The 13,922-nt window shown below is 45.6% G+C and overlaps 1 protein-coding gene across 2 annotated transcripts in view; it reads left to right on the top strand.

Annotated features, from left to right (window-relative positions):
* The window catches only part of TMEM108 (transmembrane protein 108), a 166,019-nt gene extending 152,794 nt beyond the window's left edge, over nt 1-13,225 (top strand). For both annotated transcript variants that reach the window (XM_050319605.1, XM_050319615.1), the window contains 3 exons: nt 1,283-2,395; nt 11,316-11,470; nt 12,884-13,225. In XM_050319605.1, the coding sequence (XP_050175562.1) occupies nt 1,283-2,395; nt 11,316-11,470; nt 12,884-13,006 (1,391 nt within the window). In that variant the 3' untranslated portion in view covers nt 13,007-13,225. The remainder of the gene's footprint in view (nt 1-1,282; nt 2,396-11,315; nt 11,471-12,883) is intronic.
* Nucleotides 13,226-13,922: the final 697 nt, after the last annotated feature.

The raw sequence follows: 13,922 nt of genomic DNA, 5'->3' as shown, positions 1-13,922 counted from the left end.
CTCATGGAGAAAGCTGGCAGACCAGGAAGGGTAGAGAAGGGGGTAGGAAGGCACTCCACAGTCTTGGCTGGAAGGTGATCATCACCCAGCTTGGAGTCCTGCTGCTTTGATGAATTCATCTCCCTGGTTAGTTAAGACTGTGACAACATTTTTCACCTTGACACCGCTGGTTGAAATTCACACTAGTACAGTGCTAATGGTGCCATCTGATGATGCTCAGTGTAGTGTGCAAAATGGATTTATTCCATGTGCTTCCTAGCGGGCAGAGATCCACATTACACTTGACAGCTTCAACATACGGAAATAGTGACATGTGATTGATGTGGTCCCTGCAGGTCACGCTAACTCACGGTGTATTAGCCCTGCATCCTGGGGAGGCTTATAATACTACAGCTGCCCACCTCCATTATCTGAACTAGGAATAAATGAAAGAATTGATGTTCCCAGTGGTGTGAATCTGGCATCTCATGAAATGATGTGCACTACAGAGGGAGGTGGGAAGCAAATTTCACACAATCCAACCCCACAGCACATGTGAACCACAGACTGGTATATGGGTGTAAAGGGCAGTTGTGTTAGATTGAGACACACTCCTCATAAGCACGATGTTTTTTAAAATGGTTGTGATAGCTATGTTTACTTGTTAATTTTTAACACTTGGAGTGACTATATTTTCCAAAGTTGCTGAGTAGAGGACAGCATGTATAACCTAGGAAGCCCTCTCATCAGACATCCCTTCTTGACCTAATTCTTGGCAAGGCCTAAGCAGCTACTCTCTCAAAAAACAGATTGCTTAACGGCAGCCAAGACTGGAGGCAGCCAAATTTAGGATTTTGCGGTCAAAAGAGTGAGCTGACAAAGGTTCCCCATAATGATATGGACATTTATCTGGAGACCTCCTGTCCACAATGAAAATGAGGAAGCCTTTTGTTTCTATCCCTCCAGTGCGGGATGCTTTGTAGCTTCTACAGGGAAACCACCTGCCTATGGCACTTTAAAGCTGTCACGTGAGTCCATACTGCAAGCTCCTCTCTCTCTTTGCTGTAGAGATTCCCTGTAACCTTCCTGTTTCCACCTCATCACTCCCATGGCCATGGAGTCACCACAGCTCCTGCCGATTTGCCTTTCTCTTCCTACTTTCACAGAGAAGCCAACAAAGTCGGATGCTAACTCTTCTGTTCTTTGGTAGGAAGGTATTCCTGCCAGACGCACAAGCCATGCCATTCCCTGCCCGCTTGTCCCTCTGTGGCATCTCACCCTCTCTCTGTGTTTTTTTCCTTAGGTGTTCTACTGATCTTGGCACTGACAGAAGAGCTGGTGTTTTCTGTTCAGGTACTGTCTCCCACTGTCTCCTCCTCTCAGGGCTTCCCAATGAACACTACCACTATCACAGCCATGGGAACACCACCTCACCACAAAGACCACCACACGGCAGAACCTCTTCCCACGTCTGCTCATGCCATTCCCCACTCCGTCAGCCTGGCGGAGAAAGCCCCTTCCACCGGGCAAAAGCAAGTGAGCGGCCCTCGCGTCGGTGAAAAGGAAGCATATCATTTATACAACCAGAGTGCTTTGTACTCGGGACAGTCTCGCCCCAAGGGGAAAATATTCCAGGTTTTCAAAGGCAATTTCTCAGAGTCCTCAGAGCCTTACCTAAAGACAACCCTGCACTCTCCCTTCCCTACCCTGAGGAGCCCTTTCACAGAGCACCCATTTCAGCCCCAGACCACGGCATCCAGCGACCCAAATGGCACAGGGCTGGCAAGAACTACACTCTCAGACCCTTCTGCCCACCACAACGCCTCCGCAACTCTTAGGGAGGCAGAGCGAGGGAACAGGGATGAGGTAGTGGTGCAAGAGGCAGATTTTGCCACCACAACTGCTGGACCATCAACTGATCCTGAAGCAGTGTCGGTGCCTTTTAAACCCACCCACTACGACGTATGGGATATGCTGAGCAAAAACAACTCTTGGGTGACCTTGAATCTCAGTACAAATGTCCCTCTATTTGCTGGCCCTGGATCTGCAACAGCAGCAGCCGGTCACTCGGTTCAGTCCAGCTTTGACATCAGCGTCTCCTCCCAGGCAGCAGGAGACCCCAAGGGACCAGCTCCAACACAGCACAGTGCGGTGACTAACACGACCTTGCTAGGCAGTGCTCTCTCCACAGCACCTGCCACGAGGTTGTCCAGCTCCATTTCCACAGCTGGCTCCACTGCCACTGGGAACTTCCTGAACAGATTGGTTCCTGCTGGGACCTGGAAACCAGGGGTGCAAGGAAACATCTCCCATGTCACCGAGGGCGACAAACCCCGACACAGAGCAACCATCTGTCTCAGCAAGATGGACATTGCCTGGATCATTCTGGCTATCAGCGTACCTATATCCTCATGTTGTAAGTTAATTGCCACTTCATTTTGCTTTCTCTTTCCTTAAATTCAGATTTTGGCCCATGATACAAGGACCAGCTGGAAACCTAACAGAGGCAGGGCAGCTTGAGATGGATGAGAAGCACAGGCATCACATTCACTGACCAAAGTTTGCTTAACTTCAAAATGCAGGGCTAAAATGTTATACTCAAAGCATACTTGCTCTATTGCTGTTAAAAATCTTTTGGGGCCCTCCATTTGAGGGTGTAACACAAGGCTGAACATCTCTAGAAGGTGAAGCAGCTTTACTCCAAGGTGTATAAGATGATGACCAAAAACTGTACAAGTCTTTAATCTAGGAATTAATATTCACTGCCTTGGAACTGGATTAAAAAAGCTCACTGATAACCCAAAGGTTGTAAAGATTAATACATTAGGAAACACCAGTTTTCCAGAGCAATAAAATATTCCATTTCAGGCAGTTCATGAAGGGTCAGATTTAGGCATCTGGTAAACAAAGTGCTGGTTTCCTTCATTTTAGTTCCAACTTTGCAGCTGCCGAGGGAACAGGAAGAGTTTGAAACCCTGGCCTTCAGACACCAGGAGTCAGCCACCTGCAGGACCAGGGCAGGTTGGGTTCCCAGAGCTGGCTCAGGGTCTTATCATTTGACTCAGTTACAAAAAAAACCCATGAGAAATTATAAGAAAGCTTAGGGTGGATCCCAGGATGTCCCACGCTTAGCTGGGTTGTATCAGCAAGGTGAGACAACATGCTCTCTGGGGTTTCAGGATTGGTGTTGCAGGATGTGATTATTCTAATCTGTCTGGAGTGAAACAAAACCAAACATTTCCCAGTATTTGCTGTCTGAGGAAATGTAAAAGAGTAGTAGCCAACAATACTCAGCATTAGTTCTGTTATTGTACTGAGGAAAAGGCTAGATGAGCTGCCGGAGTCAGTCTCACACACAGCTTGCTCCTGCCAAAAAGGACAGTGCTGCTCTCTTCTGCCCTCTCTGAGGCACAGGTGCCTGATCCTGCCCCTCTACTTATGCCCGGACCTGACCTGACATGTTCCTAAGACACTTTCAGATTGATAAAGTGACCAAAAAATAATACTCACTTTGCTCTTTGTTACTTTCTGTCCACCCAGTGAGCTGAATCAGCTCCCCACAGGGTCAGATGATCACGAGACCAGGAGAGGATGAGGCTGCAGGAATGCAGACCTGGAGAGGGGGCCAAACTAACCCTTTCAGCAGCTGCAAATTATTGGATTGGGTCAGCATATCTGTTAGACTCACACCTCTGGGACCATCAGTTCTGCTATTGCCAATGTGATTAAAACCACAAGCAAGAACGAAGCTAAACGATGGGCAATCAAAGAGAAACCAAAGCAGAAGTGTGTATACATACTTCTGTGAAAGATGGAGAGGAGAAACTGGGATATAGGAAGCCCATGGTGAGAAGCAGCGATATTTGATGATTTGATGAACTATGACTTGTCTATCAACTGGTAGAAATACAGAACCAAATAAATTCTTCCAGGCATTATGTTTTGGGCCAGTATTCAGAATATTCAGAAATATTCAGAAAGAAAGCTGAGCTGGATAGAAATCATCCAAATATACAAAATATAAAATACAACATATTCATAGGAAGCATAACCATTGTGTAAACTGGTCTGTGCCTGCAGAGTGCCATGAGGTAATAAGTATATGAGGTATATATGAGGTAATAAGTAAACAAAAATAATAATAATAATACAACAAAAACAATAATAATAATAATACGAAGAGCCTACTAGCAGGATTTCTAACCCACTACTCATTAAATAGTGGTGTTAACACTCTTTTTATCGTATGCACCATAATGGTATATGTTCATCTGACTGCCTATTCTGTTTCTTGTATTCATAAGCTCCGTTTTCTAAAAAGTCAAATGTTACTTTGAAAATTATCTGTACCAGCTCTAATGAGCGTTTAAATGATTCAGATATTTAAGTCCTGCTTTCAAGACCAGATTCCTGAAGATGGTCTTCAATGGGACTCTCGTTTTAAAAGATCTGGAGACCCTGAGACGTATTTCAGCATTGAAATGGATGGTAGACAAGCATTTAAATGGCATTTTTGGGGGATCTGGCTGCAGTGCCTAGGAAATTGATCTCATCCAAAAGTTATGCCGTTTAAACCATGCCATTAAAAGTGCTGTTGCACAGGCATAGGCTATTCCTGTAGAAGACAAGTAAGGTGTAACAACCCAAAGCACTTTTACCCAAATGCACGGGTGTCAGTCGTGGCTCCACAGCGGAGGGACACCTTACTGTCTGACCCTCAGACACCCGTGTATCTTCAGGCACGGTGTGCGGTGTACAGTGCAAGGTGTACGGGGCGGGCTCTGCGGTGCGGGGTGTGCGGTGTGGGCGTGCGAAGGGGACTGCCGCCACCTCCCGGGCACAAGCGCTGCAGCCGAGGACAGGAGGCCCCGCACCGGCGTGTGCTCCTCGCTTCTGATCCACAGCGGGGCTGACACCGGGAGAGGGAGTACAGCTGTGCGGGTTTCATTTCATCTTCAAAGGGTGAAATTTTCCGGGAGAGGCTCTCACAGCTGCTGTGGGCACGGATTGAGAAAACACCGTCGTGCTCCTGCCTTGGGATGCTGAAAGATGTAGGTATCTTGGATATAGAGACTCAAGCCCATGCTCTTAAATATCTGAGCTGCCCTAAGAGGGAACAAGCCATGGAGAAAGCCACTGAGGGCCCCTATCATGGGAAGGTACTGCTTCCCAGAGCTGCGAGCTGGTGGCTCTGTGCTCAGACTGGCACCTCCAGGACTGCTGGCCAGAGTCACTGAGGGAGCCATCAAGCCCTGAGCTGCTGCTGCAACACCTTTGAGAAAGGCTAAGGCCCAGCACTAGGCAGAGAGGCAGCCTTTGAGGCAGGGAACTTAGCAATGCATCCTGGAAAGACATGGTATGAGGTGAGAAGACGCAACTCGGAGCCTGTGCACGGCTGCAGAGCTGCAGGAATCCAATGAACTCAGCTCCCTTCTCCTGCTAACAAGGAGTGCCCCTGAGTGCAGCCAGCTCACTGACCTCCGGGCTGTTCTTCCAGAGCCCTTGCAGAGCTTCACAGTGGCCAGAGCACCCCTCCTCTGCCAGGGGCTCTTGTGCCTTTCCTCATAATCCTTCCAGGAGTGGCACAGAGGCTGGAAAAGCTTTCTTGGAGGGCTTCTGGGCACAGCTTGTGCGACCCAAAATCCTTGGAAGGGGAAACGCATCATGGTGCTGCAAAGATACCTCTGTCCCTCTCTGACGTGTGACACAGTAGAGCTCTACACACTGCTCGCTGTCACACCTTTGAGTGACAGGCACCTGTTAAATGAAAACCTGAGGGCATTTTAGCTTCCACAGAAGGGGAAATGACATGCTAGAGAGTGACCACAGGAGTTCTTGGCTCCTCGTCTCTACTGGATAAAGTGCTTGGGATGCTGCACTTCTCTTCACAGAGGAAAGACCCTGCTGGGGCTCCTTGATGGCCATCCCTGCTGTGGGGATCTGCAATGAAGAGCAGAAAGGAGCAGAGGGTTTGTTCAGCATCATTGTGCCCTGACATCTGAGCCCCACTGAGTACTGGCAGGTCCCTCCAGCCATGCTGCTGGCACAGCTCAGTGGCTGTAGCACTAGCTTGAAGGCCCAGGCTTCAGGAGCTCACCTGCTGAAATAAGAGATGGGATTTAGCCTCCCTGTCCTTACAGTACATATTTCTTTACAGATGAAGAGATTTCGGAGTCCCATTGAAATCCCTTAAAGTGCTAGCCAGAAAAGTAATGCTTTGAATAGGAATGCATGAGCCACATGTTCTGCATGAGCCTGGGGAAATTATTTCACCTTTTGGCACCTGAGTTTCATGGCATAAATAAGGATGGTGAAGTTGCTAATGCCATAGGAGGCCTGCAGAAATGAAGGATTCTATATCATTGCCTCCCCAGGAAAAGAAAATCATATATACAGTGATGTCAGTATTTTCTGAATGTCAGAGTTCAAGTTGTTTTTGGAGTGCCCTTCAGGCAGCCTTTAACATTTCTGTGCACATGCTGTTGTACGTGTGTAGGTGCCTGTCACTGCAATGCAGAACATGACACAATATGAACTCATTGTAAAACCTACTGTCCCAGTCCTTGGGCTCCTGGTATTTAAGTCTCTGTAATTACAGAATGACACAATGAAACGTGGAAGAACAGAAACTTGCAAATCAGACACTCAGAAGTCAATTAATTCAGTCAGTTCTGCTGACGTGGGAAAACACGAGAGGAAGGCTGAGCCTCTGAACACAGGCATCAGCAGAACTCAAAGAGTATATGAAGAGTTGCCTTAGACCTAACCCCACTTAGTTCACATTTCATGCACTGGGACGCTTTCCATAATTATCTCACCCACTTTCTCCATCACGAAACCCTAAGCATGTTTGCTTCTCAGGCTGAAGCAAGAAAGATCCCAAGCCCTGAGTCTAATGTAGCCCGGGTATGAACTCAGGCTGAGCTGGAGAAGAGCCTCCTGTCTCCAGATGTCAGCATCTGTAGTCAATAACCAAACCCTTTGTGATACCTTGTATCAGAGCTAAGCATGTACTGCTATAAATAGTAAATGAGGAAAATGGAAAGAAATATGGGAAAAGCGCTATTTTAGTCATTGAGGCAAGGGTTCTGTGGAAACCTGGTTTATGTTTTGATCTGCAGGCATAGGGAGAAGTAAATGGCCGTCCTTCACCCTGAATATTGCTTGACTTTTAAGTGCTTACAGTTTTATGTCTATTAACACTGTGTTTCATGTGGGAGCTGGAGAGTGGGGGAAGGGGGCACGCAGTGGTATAAGACTGGTAAAATATTTGAGTTGAAGGAAAAGACTGCCAGAAGACTGTAGGGAGTTGTTACGTTCTCATTACACTGCATTAATGAAGCTAGTATTGAATATGGAGTATAAACCTGGTGGTTTATGTTTTTTTAAAAAAAAATAAAATTGGAAGATTAGAAAAGAGCCATGCAAATTATTTAAGAGCTGATAAATGCAACATAATTCCATTTGTGTCATGATGTCAAGAAGAGGCTGAAGCCCACATGTACAGGGGACATTTCTGATAGCATAGTGAAAGCTTTTAATAAAAAAAAAGGAAAAGGAGATTGAGGAAGTGAGGGTGGAAGGTGGAGATTTATGCAACAAGGGGAATGTAAACATGTCCCCACAATGGAAATTAAACACTGAAACAAACTTCATGGAAATGGGATAGATGTCCAGTCACTCTGTGTCCTTTAATGAAGCTGAGTATTTTCCTGTGAGATGTGCAGTACCTTCAATGCAGTTTATGGTTAAAGTAGCAGGTGAAAGTCTCCTGGTGTGCAGGTCAGAGGAGGTGATGGTCATGTTCCCACCAGCCTATAAATCTGTGAGAATCTTGTCTCTCCCATTTGTGGGCTGCATTATGTCCTGTTTCATGGTTGGGGGGGACAGATAATGCAGATGTACCTCGTCTTATGGCCAGAGAGGGGCCGGAGTCAGAGTTGAATGTGTGAGTTGACTTTCCTTCCTCCAGACTAGCAGCAGGTGAAAGAATGCAGGCTAGAAACACAACCAAATTCTCTGAACCTCCAGTGTCTACACAATTGCAGAGCCCCTTGATATTTCCTAACATGTATCATAATCTCTGTACAGAGAGCTTCAAGCTGACACAGGGCCAATGCTGATGTGTTCTCGTGGCACTTGCTATTGACTTCAGCATGGAGCAGGCAAAGGGAAAAGTCAGTTTAGCTTTTTTTTACTCCCAGAAGTTAACCAGAGGAGTACTTGAAAACCAGAGAAGAGTTAGTCCTTTTTCTGCCCAAAGGATTGGCCATCTCTGAAACAGGTGATATATGGCAGCACTGAACAGCAGCCCTTTCTCGTCCTTACAAGGATATCACATAATATACCGGGAGAGATTAGCAGGGTATTGTCACTATTATTGCTCTCTCTTCAGCTCTGTTGTTGTCATCACTGCCATTTCTCTCTTCCAAGCTATCTCTGCTCTCTGTGTATGTCATCCACTTAATATGTCCTCCCTGGCCATCACAGTTGTCTCTCTGGAAAGAGTTTTTCTGTAATACACCTAATTCCAATCATGAGAGCAAATGGATACCTAGGAATGTTGGTAAAGCTGTATCCCATTCCAAGTGTTGTTCTGGAAGGGAGCGGTCCTATGTTGGCCACAATAATTTCACTACAATAAGCCCCAAATGTGGCATATTATGTGGTAGATGTGGCACTTAAGGACATAGTTTAGTGATGGACCTGGCAGTGTTAAGTTAATGGTTGGATTCAATGATCCTAAATGTCTTTTCCAACCTAAATGGTTATATGATTCTACAAAAAGGGCAGTTAATATGAGATGGAGAGGGAATAGCCACATTCCAGTCCTGCTGTTCTCCCTCTCCCTCTGAAATGAGGCCTCATCTGCTTTGAATTGGGACAGCTTACGTAGACATCCTTCTGCTAAAATATATATTTGAGGAAGCTCAGGAACCCGTTTTCCACACTCTTCCATCCATTTATGCGGGTGGGCACTAAGGCTGGAGGACAGGAGTGTAATTAGGGAGGGAGCATTACTGCTGTATAACAACCATATCTGCACATGGTAAGGCCATTTCCTGCTCGAACAAGCTGAGATCTCACTCGACTCAGTGTCACTGGCTTTCCAGCCCCTAAACCCCAAATTCAGTACTTCTCTGACAGCAGCCACAACATTTTATAAGCTGTAAAACCTCAGGCTTTCAAAATATTTGCACAGAGTTGACTTTAATGGGGCTCTCATATCCCCAGACTCACTCCTTCAGAAATCCTCTGTACCTTAGGCATCACTTGTTGCTGGAGTACTGAAGAGCTCCAAGGGCTGTTGGCTCTTTCCAGGAGCAGTGAAGACTAAATGCAGGTCCTGCTTCACTTTCTCATCTTACCAAGCCTGCAGGCTGGACTGGGACATGGAGAGGACAGCAGCAAAGGAGGGATAATAGATGCAGCCCTTCAGGACAGGCATTTCCCTGGGCAGGGAGAGCAGTTCTGGTGGCCCGTTTGGGTGCCTGCCTACAGGCACAGCAGCAGGAGTCGGATTGTCATCAAACAAAGGTATTGGTGACAGAAACACTGAAGTAATATGAGTCAAAGGTAAGGGAAAGGTTGATTATGACCTGCTTTTCTGAAACATGCAGGAACAGTGTGGGAGATTTTTCCATCAGTTTTAGAAGAAGATTTACAGCATAAGCCCACCTTTCCCTTTGAACGAGACATAAACTGCCTGAACTGAAATCCATTAATCTTTTTTCTTAGTATCTTATTATTTTGTTTTAAATAGAGCTCTAGCCTTGCACTTTCGTATTGATATTTTCTGTGCGTAGGTGGGTAAGAAATTAGACCCATGGCACATGGGTAGCTGCAATGTTTGTCAAAACATAGCAGCTTTGACCTCTCTGCAGTCTTTTTTTCCTCTGGGCTGTAATTCTAATACACAATTTTACCTGTAGCTGAGGATATAATATATTTTTCTGCTTCGTGAATATTTTCCCTCTTCTTTTCTACCATGAGGGGTTTAGAAATGATGGAGTGATTTCACAGCAGGGCATTCCCCATTTCACAGGGTACAAATCAAAGTACATGTGCAGCTACCTGTCTGTCTAAATAAGGTACATTACAAGCACAACTGGTGAATTAATTCCACAGGTGTAAGAGAAATAGACAGAGCTTATACATTACTGCTCTGTAAACTCCTCAGCTTCTGCCTGAGCAAGGACCGGTGGGAGCAGTAAGTCTGTTACAGGGGGTTTGCCCGGCCCTTGAAAAATTGCAAAGATTACCCATCTGAATTGCAACAGAGATGACTAAACCAGAAGCAATTCCAGAAAATAACACTCAACCAGCTTTGTGTTTGTCTGCCTGCTGGGCATTACCCTAGCATTTCTGGGGTCCGGGTATGCCTGTGGCCTTGGGACCAGACAGACAATTATATCAACAAGTTACACTTGCTGGTCCCTTCGTCTTGGCTAACTGCTCTAAGTTCAGATATTTCAAATTGCAGAAGTTTAAGTGTGCTCAGTAGATAAGAAAAAAAGCCAAGCTCAGATACCCCCAGTGTCCAGGCAATGAGGGGAGAAGGCTGTGTTTATATGTTTATCCCACATCCTCATACGGCTGATGGAGACAGGCAGGAAAACTCCAGCTCTGGGGTTAATGCTGTCCTGGAAGCGTAAGCTACATGAGACAGGTGCTGGAGGGGATCTTCACGCTACCTGACCACTGTTTCATTCTGCCCAGCAGCCAATCTGTTCCTCTTACTTGTTGCCGATATGTTGGAGCATGGTCAGAAAGCACCCAAAATCCAAGTTATGAATGGCAGGCAACAGAGGCAGGGATCAGTGGTATTTCAGGATTTTGGTATTGAAGATGTGCAACTACCAAGCATTTCTGAATTTGCTCTTCAAGCTAGGACAGGTGTCTCTCAGTGCCCACTTGCCAACGTGCTCATCACTGCAGCCACTGAACACATCAGAAGAAGAAAAGATCTGCACAGAGATGTCCTTACAGTTGCTGAGGAGTGCCCTCTCTCCTAAAGGGTCTGTAAATCCCTGCTTATGTATTAAAAATGCCATCATTTACAACATCAAAGCTTTTCAGTTATCAGGCAGCCACATCTTCAATATTATAAACTCACAGCAAAAAGAAAGTACAAACTGCATATTCTGCCAAGCCCAAAGCCTCATCTGCTTGGCCTGGATTCACATAACTGTGTGAGGTTTGTTAGGAGAGATCTGACTGAGTGAAGCGTATGAATGCAGGTCACCAGCCCTCTTCTTAAGTAACACAAATCCAGGGTACTGATGAGTCCTTATTGAAAGAAAATAACCACGTTTTTGACATGTTTCTGTTGACAGCGGTTCTGCTGACAGTGTGCTGCATGAGGAGGAAGAAAAAGACATCTAACCCAGAAAACAACTTGAGCTATTGGAATAACGCTATTACCATGGACTACTTCAACAGGCACGCTGTTGAGTTACCAAGAGAGATCCAGTCACTGGAGACTTCAGAGGTACCTTGCTTGCAGATCTGTTGTCTAAAAACTGTAACTAAAGCCATGCTGGGAAGCAGGGAGAGGAAGCCACAGTAATAAAACCTTGAAATCCCTGTGCATATTTGGAGAAACAGCTTTTTCAGAAGGACTCACTCCTACACGTGTATAAGATGGGATAAATATGTCAGCAAAACTGGATTGCCATCCTATTCGCAGCCACTGTGGATATATTCCATATTGATGCGGGGTGATGGCCATTAACTACCTGTAGGTGAATATGTTCCTGGGTTTCTCTTCCTTGTGAGCCTCTGGCCAATGTCTAGCCATACCATGACTGCTTGAGGAGGGCCCTTTGGGCCATGTTGTGACTGACTCAATCTATTGTGCATGTCCCACACAGCATCAGAGAAGGAGGGCTGGTGAGAGTTAATAACGCAAATTTCATGTGTTTTTATCTCAGGAGCTGCCTATAACTTCTCAAATACCTGTTCAGGGAGTGAGTGTTCCCAGTATATAAGCAATCAGAACATCAGTATGTGGGAGTGTGTAGTGGTCGTATATACTCGTTAACCTTTACTTAAGGGGTCTGACTGGTTCAGTGGGATTATTCACATATGGGCAGGTGATGCAACTGATAGAAATGTATTCCCTGGCCTTAGGGATAGAGAAGGATAATGCAGTTTAGTTCAAATGTTATTTAAAACCTAGCAACAGTGGAGAGTTCAGGTTTATGCTAGAGTGATTTTCAGATCAGCTAGCTGACTAACCCATCTGATTAAACTGAAAAAAAAAAAAAAAGGTTTAGAAAGGAACCTCTGAGCTGTGATTACACAAATGCTTACAGTCACTTCGTTAATCCTACTTTGTTGGCAATCATGTTGCTTAGGCTAAGGCAGGACCTGGTCTATACTTAACCAGGATCAAATGATAGGCCTATTCACATACAGGATGGTCTCCAAAAACTGCCATCTGAATTATTTAAACCTGATCAGAACATGACTGAACTGGGGCGTGCTCGGGTGGCTTGGAACCATATATGTGGCTTTCTGAGCTTAAAAAGAAGCTGAAAAATGCATCTTCGAGGATGCATCAAGCCTAGGTGAGAGGCAGGAAACTCTTTCAATGAGTCATGAAAGTGAAAAAATAAGCCCAAGAAGTGCGAATGCTCAGGGTCTGCTAAGGGACTGGAAGTTTGCTGCATCTGACTTCTGGGTCCCCAGGCTGAGACAGAATCAGCCTGACTATCAGAGGAGCTCTTCACTCACAGCTCCTCCTGCCTGAAGAACAGTAAAAGCAGCTCACCAAACTTAGCTCTTCAGAGTCAGAGCCCACAAAATTCAGGTGCCTTTGAGGGATGGGGGAGGAGTGCCCTGTGTGCCAGTGGAGAGTGAGGGGTGTGAAGTGCTCAATCTGCTTCTGTTTTTCCCTTAGGATCACCTGTCCGAGCCGCGCTCCCCTGCCAACGGTGACTACCGCGACAGCGGGATGGTCCTCGTGAACCCCTTCTGTCAAGAAACTCTATTTGTGGGACACGAACAAGTCTCTGAAATATGACCCCACAGCTCCCCGCATACTGCAGTTTCATCTCTCCTGTCTCCAAATTATAAATAAATATATATATTATAAATATAACCTTTGTGTAACCCTGACTTACAAGAAATGTTTTCAGCTTTTCTTTTCTTCCTCAGAATTGTCAGACCCTTTTTTATAAGTGTGGTAAAACTTTACAGAACAAACTGTGGCTTTATAAAATAAAGGTATTTCTAAGCAAAACACCTGTCCAATGGACTGTTTGCTTCACTGTCATTTAGAAACTGCTGCTAAATACACTTGGTCTGGAAAAATACTGGGTAAGGCTGCTGTTGGTGCAAGGCAGCATGGGTTGGGTACAGCATCCTGCATCCTACGTGACATTGCTGAGCCTGAGCATAAGCATTCCTGCTCAGTGAGTGTCCCTTCTCCTACTGTAAAAGCACTTCAATCACTCATTTCCTTTATGCTGCCAAGCTAGAATACAAACCAGAAAGGACTGGCTCAGTTGCCAGAAGCAGTCCATATGGCTCGTGTGCCAGTCTTCTATCCTTTGCATGACTCTGGTACTCCCTCAGCACCAACTGTGATGAGCCTTTCATTGTCCTCCTCCCAGCTTGAGCTCCAAAACTCTTTTATAAGAGCAAGAACAAGAATGACCCTTTTTTCCTGCATAAATATTTTAGCCACGCTACATGTTGGACTCACAGCTGCTCCACTTCAGCCCAGTAAGTCTAGAATTATTTCCTGCAGATCAAGCAGCCTCAAAAGAAGAAATATAGAGTGTTCCCTTCAAAGGAACAGAAAATTCCTTCGAATTTATCAGAAATCTTGAAATCTTGTGACTAGGTACTCCCACCAGTTGAATTCTGTGGCTTTGATCACATTTCCACTTCCCCACTGTTTGATTTATCTTGTGTGCTCAGACTGTTTGTGCCAC

Source organism: Myiozetetes cayanensis, unplaced genomic scaffold (assembly GCF_022539395.1).
Source record: "Myiozetetes cayanensis isolate MyiCay16 unplaced genomic scaffold, myiCay2020 scf1, whole genome shotgun sequence".
NCBI lineage: Eukaryota > Metazoa > Chordata > Aves > Passeriformes > Tyrannidae > Myiozetetes > Myiozetetes cayanensis.
This window is presented reverse-complemented; position numbering and strand designations above follow the sequence as displayed.